Source organism: Odontesthes bonariensis, chromosome 4 (assembly GCF_027942865.1).
Source record: "Odontesthes bonariensis isolate fOdoBon6 chromosome 4, fOdoBon6.hap1, whole genome shotgun sequence".
NCBI classification, from domain to species: domain Eukaryota; kingdom Metazoa; phylum Chordata; class Actinopteri; order Atheriniformes; family Atherinopsidae; genus Odontesthes; species Odontesthes bonariensis.
Genome location: NC_134509.1, coordinates 38,158,292 through 38,165,739, shown reverse-complemented (window position 1 = coordinate 38,165,739; position 7,448 = coordinate 38,158,292). Strand labels below are relative to the sequence as shown.

At 40.2% G+C, this 7,448-nt stretch overlaps 1 protein-coding gene across 2 annotated transcripts; it reads right to left on the bottom strand.

The window, feature by feature from the left end:
- Positions 1–1,588: 1,588 nt before the first annotated feature.
- Positions 1,589–7,147, bottom strand: acta1a (actin alpha 1, skeletal muscle a). Of its 2 annotated transcripts, none has more exons than XM_075464136.1 (7): positions 7,039–7,147; positions 5,314–5,453; positions 4,725–5,049; positions 3,615–3,776; positions 3,230–3,421; positions 2,936–3,117; positions 1,589–2,057 (listed from the first exon to the last, which is right to left on the bottom strand). In XM_075464136.1, exons 2-7 carry the CDS (start codon positions 5,440–5,442, stop codon positions 1,914–1,916), a joined length of 1,134 nt encoding a protein of 377 aa, XP_075320251.1. In that variant the 5' UTR covers positions 5,443–5,453; positions 7,039–7,147; the 3' UTR covers positions 1,589–1,913. The 2 variants fall into 2 exon arrangements, with proteins under 2 accessions (XP_075320251.1, XP_075320250.1); XM_075464135.1 differs by having other exon boundaries at positions 5,314–5,490; positions 7,039–7,137.
- Positions 7,148–7,448: the final 301 nt, after the last annotated feature.

Sequence of the window (7,448 nt, the reverse complement as noted above, 5' to 3'; positions counted from 1 at the left end):
CGTGCAGCCGAGCACCTTCTCAGCGGAGCCACAGCTCGCTGCAGTCTGTGTCTGTCCCTGTCGGAACTGACCATCTACTCTGCTGCTCGGAATCGTGCAAGCTTTTTGAAACTGTACTCCGTGAAATGCGCAGAGCAAAGGAAAAGTCGGCGGTTGGGGATGCTGTTAAAAATAAATAAAAGTCATTGATCGCGAACATTGCTTTCCGATCGTAGTCCGCTTTCACAGCCTTGGAAGGCACACCAGTTCCTGTTTCTCGCCGAAGGGGCGTGTCTGAAACGGGGTGGCTGTGGACTTGGGTGCGGGCGGGGGGGCGATTGCTGAAAAAGTGACGTCACTTTTTCACAAAAACGGATTGGGGGATATTCTGGGGGCTATTCTAAAAAGGGGAGTACTTGAAACAGAGGTTATGTCACTTGCTGGCACTTCGTGTGTACTCCCCACAGCGGGGAAACTCAGAACTAACACCAAAAACGGGAAAAAGACGATTTTGATTCTCTATCCCCTTTAAACTGCAAAAAAATTGGATGTTTAAAACTCTCTCAGAAATTGTACTTTACAATGACTATGAAAAATGTCTCTGATAAGATCATGCTTGACACTGCACCTTGGGAAATAAGGCTCAAGTTGTGCTTGGAGATTCAGTTATCTTAGTGTTTTCTTCTTCAATGTTGATCTTTTTATTTAATGTATCTCTCACAAGTTATTTATCTTAATGGACAAATTGTTTCATATTCGTGTAGGTACTCCTTGAACATATCTCACCAACTGACAATGATGAAGATGTAACACTTTAAAACTCACTAACAGCTCACAGTAAACTAGCACAGTATTTATTTGGGATGTGTCTGCTGTTGAAATATGACATTGTTTAGTATGGCTAATAGTTGCCACTGAGTATATTTAGGCACTTTAATTGAGCTCTATGTTTATCCCGATGCTTTGTAGTCTAACATGATGTGTCTGGCTTTACTTATGTGTTTGGAAATTAACCAGTATGTGACTTTTTTTTTTTTTATATAGTTAATTGCCTTCATAATTAATTATTTTGGACAGGTTTCTACTGGCTGATATTTTTTAGAGTTTTTTAAAGTTTTATCATTTATTTTTTTCCCCCTTTTAATTTTCAAAGTTTACTATTGGTGTGTCCTATTTCCAAACTACACACTTCCTGCTCACAGTGTAATGTACTTACATTTATGGCTTCACCTGATTTTACTTCCATTTAATGCTTTCATGTAAACACCACAGAGCAATGATTAATGGCCTAAATTAGAGAATAAATATATATATCAATAAATGTATGTGCACTGAAAGCTACATGTGTGAGTCATCAGTCACGCATTTCACATGTAAACGGACTGCAGACAAAGGAATCTCCATACCAGAAGACTATGTATGACTTCTGTTGTGTGTGGCTTGTTGAATGCCATCACTGTTGTTACTTGTTTACTAAACTGGCATAATCAAAAAGCCGTTATTAGGTGGATGATACCATAAAAAAGCCAGTGTTGACCTAATGTACCAACAAAACACATCTGTATTCATACATCTCAAACTGTTCACATTGAAATATAACACATGGGAGTCATGGGCTGGCATGGCTTTTATTTGATATGATGACACGTTTCATTTTTGGTCTTTTTTAAAATTTATTATTAATTCTGCTGGAGCGTATTCACATATTTTTTTTAATTCAATTAATTAATTTATTTTCACACGAAACTTCATTCACATACAAAACGTCACATACATACAACAAGTAATAAATACATTATGTACAGGTTAGACGCTACATGATCCCTGCTGGTGAAAACAAACATCTCGTTAAGAGATGATGTTGTGTCAGAGTTCTGGGACTGCGGCGTCTCATCGCTTTGGATCCTGAACCAGAAATTTTGACGCCATTGTGTTTAGAAGCACTTGCGGTGGACAATACTGGGGCCGGCCTCATCATATTCCTGTTTGCTAATCCACATCTGCTGGAAAGTGGAGAGGGAGGCCAGAATGGAGCCGCCGATCCAGACGGAGTATTTACGTTCAGGTGGAGCGATGATCTGCACAGGAGGAGACAACAAGTCAGGTTTTTTTTTTGTTAGATAGCACTCCATATAATACACTGCAATAATATTATGAATTAATAATGCATTCTATTATCTTCAACATGTCATGAAAATGTAGCAGTTCAAGTTTCTGTTTGATTTTTGTAATATCTCAAGAACTTCTTCTCCATTGTGGCTTTAAAAACCTGGTGGTGGTGAGATTATTTTATCCACTGTGGCTCTAAGGTTTGTTTTATTTAACAATTAACAATTAACATTTGTTTAATATTGTAGATGAAACAAGTAGTGAATTCGAGAACAAATTTCTTCCTTTCATCAGAAAATGAAAAGTCTATCATTTTCCTGCTTCTGAAATGTGAGGATTTACTGCTTTTGATTGATATCATAGTACATTTAATGTATTTGGATTTTGGACTGAATTTGAAAGTGCATTTTTATAGTTTATAAATTTGCTGTTAAGTATCATTAAATAGCTGTTTCTGATCACTGAAGCTCAAGTAAAAGATCGTAGAAACCACTATGTGACACTGTGTAGCCGCATAATCTGAGGCCAAAACAAATAGAGCCAAATTAAGTTTTACTTAAAGCTGTTCAAGATGTTTGTGAACCCTTACTGCGCAATCTAGGAAAACCCCAGAACAATATGGGCAGTGATCTTAGCCCTGTCTTTGTGGGAGCTTTTTAGCAGAAGTACATAGTTAATTCAGTGGAGGAAAAACTGGAAGTTTGCTCTTATCCATATACTCATATACACATCTATCACCATATACACATCTATCTGCTTAAACTCTCCATGTCAGCTCAAGTGTAATTCTAAGTGAGATGGAGTTAAGAGAGCTGATACTCTGACAGGTGTCAGTGAGCTCCTTTACCTTAATCTTCATGGTGCTGGGAGCCAGAGCTGTGATCTCCTTCTGCATGCGGTCAGCGATACCCGGGTACATGGTGGTACCGCCGGACAGCACGTTATTGGCATACAGATCCTTACGAATGTCAATGTCACACTTCATGATGCTGTTGTAAGCAGTTTCGTGGATACCAGCAGACTCCATACCTGTTCAGGTGCACAGCAGGGGGGTTCAGATTATACAGGACATTACGACACAATGACAATCTTTCCTCCAGGATACAAAATGAATTCTCATTTCTCAGCTCATACAACACACCAATAAAGGAGGGCTGGAACAGGGTTTCGGGACAACGGAAGCGCTCGTTGCCGATTGTGATGACCTGACCGTCGGGCAGCTCGTAGCTCTTCTCCAGGGAGGAGGAGGAGGCGGCAGTGGCCATCTCATTCTCAAAGTCCAGAGCAACGTAACAAAGCTTCTCCTTGATGTCACGCACAATCTCACGCTCAGCTGGAGACAGAGAAACAAGATAAGTTTCTGTGGCCACAAAACAGTTTTTTAAAAAAACAAACAGCTGTAGAGCATACTTAAACAGCTGAGTACTCAATTCCAAATGATTTTATATCCATTTAGATATCTATCATGCATAGTATCGCAGTTCCCATTGTTAAACGACTTTTCACAAAATTTCACAGAAGTTTACCTGTTGTGACAAAGGAGTAGCCCCGCTCTGTCAGGATCTTCATGAGGTAGTCGGTCAGATCGCGGCCTGCCAGGTCCAGACGCATGATAGCGTGAGGCAGAGCGTAGCCCTCATAGATGGGCACGTTGTGGGTTACACCGTCACCTGAGTCCAGCACAATACCTGAGGACAGAAACAGCATTATTACCAAGTTTCAAATACTTATGGCGAGTCTGTGATGAGTCACATGACAGGCCTCAAAAGGATCAGTGTCAATCCTGAATATTAATTACTGCACTCTGCTATTTCTGCCCTTATGCTCAGGTATGATATTGGTGTTTTCTGAACAGATTTACTTCACTGAGAACCCAAAAATGGTTTGATCATAAGATACTTTGTGACTTTTTGATGAATTGTTCGGTTTCTAAGGGTCAAGGAAGACATCTTCAAATGTCTTCTTTTTCTCAATTTAAAGGGAATGAGAACATAAAATTTATAGATTTTGGCAGCTTGCAGATTATACAATGATAAAAGTAACTTTTCAGGTGAATTTATCATAATTCAAAGTGTTTTTGAAGATGCAAAAGTAAATCATCAAAGGGTTCGAGACGCAACTTAAATCTTAAATTGATGAAATAATGCAGCACGGTTGCTTTGTGTGGTAGTTTACAGTTCGAGTCTTTTTTCTAAGAAATTTATGGACAGTCTCCGCGTGCATGCTCAGGATGGGGGATTGGACCGAATAGAAGTTTCGGTGCAATCTGTTGGTTTCCTTAGCTTTTTTTAAATTGGCTTTGTATGTATGAATTGGACTAATTTGAAATCTAATGAATTGGAATGGAATATGATTGCATTATAATGAATTGGATTTTAATTGACTTGTATCTTTGAAGTGACTTGAAATGACATTTGTTGTAATTTGGTGCTATGTAAATAAAAAATGAATTGAATATAAAATTAAAGAAAATAACCTGATGGAGAGTTTGCTCCAATAACTTCCTGTTGTTGACGGGAATGGGAACATGTGCATCTACGTGTAAGAGATGAAAGTAATGCATTAAACGTTCCTGTTTATTTACCGATTCACTCTTGGAGCCAGGGAGGCTTGTTTTTAAGGGAAGGCCGACTCACCTGTGGTACGGCCGGAGGCGTAGAGGGACAGCACAGCCTGGATGGCCACATACATGGCAGGAACGTTGAAGGTCTCAAACATAATTTGTGTCATCTTCTCCCTGTTGGCTTTGGGGTTGAGCGGGGCCTCTGTCAGCAGGGTGGGGTGCTCCTCTGGGGCCACACGCAGCTCGTTGTAGAAGGTGTGGTGCCAAATCTTTTCCATGTCGTCCCAGTTGGTGATGATGCCATGTTCGATGGGGTACTTCAGGGTCAGGATGCCCCTCTTGCTCTGAGCCTCGTCGCCCACGTAGGAGTCCTTCTGACCCATACCTACCATCACACCCTGAGGGGGGGAGGAGAGCAGTGTCTTACTCATCTTAACTTTGGCAAGTTCTCTGTGCAGTGTTGTTTATAACTTCATTCAGATATACTGTACTATGCTGTCTGATTTAATAGTAAAATAAATTTAGATCGATAACAGTAAACGGAGTTAAAAGGACAGTGACCTAAACTAAAACAGAGCCAATGTGAAGAGAAACAGGGATAAAAGCTTGAAATGTCAGACTAGATTTCAGTTTCTTTCTGCAATGCTGTGGCTCTTGTGTACCTGGTGACGGGGGCGGCCGACAATGGAGGGGAACACAGCCCTAGGAGCATCATCTCCAGCAAAGCCAGCCTTCACCAAGCCAGAGCCGTTGTCACACACGAGGGCAGTGGTCTCATCGTCATCACACATGTCTGCTGATTCTAGAGGAGGAACGTTGAGGGAGGTGAGGTGTCGTGTCTGTACAGCAGGAGAACTCAGTAGTACTTCACACACTGGGACACAGATCCATTTGAGCTGTAGCTTTGTGTTTTCATAAAATCTTGCTAGTTTAGCCTTCATCTGCAAGGCTGCTGACAAATGCCTCAAAAGATTAAACTGGAACTGTAAAATGTCAGGATTATTTTTCTGTATTACACAACAAATGCAGATTTATTTGCTGTCACTTAACTAATGTTATTAGCTCTAAAACAAAATTTCAATCATGAGGCTTTGTATATGTAATCTTTTTTACCACAACACTGCTAATCATCGCAAGAAAACCATCAATAAGCTGTTATTACATATCAAAAAACAGTATCTTATGTCTTTTCAGGTTTTCAGTAATACAGGCAGTATAAAAATGTATGTTTACTTCACATATGTTAAATAAACATTTTTTTCTCCAATTTGTATCAAACTTTAACTTATCTCGTTAAATGAAACACATTCTAAACAGCTCTATTTCAGCTGTCTCTGCAATCACATTCTATCGGTACCTCAGTCATGATAAATAACCCCTCCCAACTCTGGGGTTAGGGTGTCTAGACTGTGTCATTAAACCAGAATGGAGTTTTTCAACTACGAATGGTTTTCCTAGCCTTTGATTATGCGAAGTCATTAAGCAACTAATAGAAACACCATTGAACTTAATTTAATACAACGATGCCTTCAATTATTCTATGTAAAGTCCATCATCTAAGTTTTTCATTGAACACTGTCCATTAAAGTGCTCCTCAGGACTTTTTGCTGTTCTATTTTTGCCTTTAGATTTTAAAAACAAAAATCTTGATTTACTATCACAAATCTTCTCTATCTGTAAAGAGAATTGGTTAAAGATTTTAGGGGAAGTCTTAAATCTGCAAATTATGAAAGACTGGAGTTTGGGTGCTTAGAGCAACTTTTCTATACATTTCTTATTATAATTATATATATATTTCAAATTCTTTTTTACCTCAAAACACAGCTTTTGAGTGGAGGCTATCTGCCATTTACATTGTTTCGTATAATTACAGTCAACTCGAAGAATGCTGAAAGGTTAGTTTAAAAAACTCTTGTGTTGGGCAATTCAAGTCTGTTGATTGAAATAGTGTCAGAACTAAGCAAATATTAACTATTGAGCACAAATTGAGCACCATATTCAAATGTACATACTGTATACATGTATTCGTAAATAGAATACAACAATACATTGTGTTTCCGTTTCAATCAACAGCTATTTGTCCAGCTTCTTCTGACGATAGAAATTACAGAGTTCCGATAGCTTCTGAATGCAGCACCTCTGGCTCGCTGTGAGGAAGTTTCCCGCCACCTGTCATAACAAAAGCTGTTTTTTCTAACCGACAAAGTTGAAGCAAGGCAGACTGCGTTTCTCTGTCAGCTCCCATTAGTGTAGCACTTAGCGCGGATTTTTCTCCATCTGCTCCATTCACACATTCTAACAACGTGCCAGAAACCATTAACTCCGATTACCACGACCCCACCCTTCCCTCCATTTACCCAAGAACCTCGCTCCTCCAAGCTGCTTACCTCTGCTTGTCTCCGGCTGTCAGTGAGGAAGCTTACCGCTGCTGGTTCCTTAGGGGGTAACATACAGGGACCACCGGGGTCCTCTTATACTTCTCCATGCTCCCCTCCCCAAGACAACCGTCTGGAATGTCTGAGTATTTGACAGGAATTCAGCCGACCAGTCGTCCATATTTGGTCGCGCGCGAGGGTCACTGCAGGCATGCACATAAAGGCTCGCGCGCCGGCCGGGACATATATGGCGAAGATGACCCAACGACGCAGACATGAAGCACACGAGCCCGTGTATGGCGAGGGACCATGTGGACCGATACTATCAAGTGTGGAGTAGCCTTCTACTGCCACACATACACTGTACAGAAAACATGCACTCCCATCCAAAACTTAATATTTTTTCCAAAGTCATGTTTGAA

Coding starts and splice junctions, on each gene's coding strand:
- acta1a (XM_075464135.1), bottom strand. CDS start 7,101: ATGTTACCCCCTAAGGAACCAGCAGCGGTAAGCTTCCTCACTGACAGC. Junction 5,491..7,038: donor ACAGCCGGAGACAAGCAGAG/GTAAGCAGCTTG, acceptor CCTGCTGTACAG/ACACGACACCTCACCTCCCT. Junction 2,058..2,935: donor CCAGCACCATGAAGATTAAG/GTAAAGGAGCTC, acceptor CCTCCTGTGCAG/ATCATCGCTCCACCTGAACG.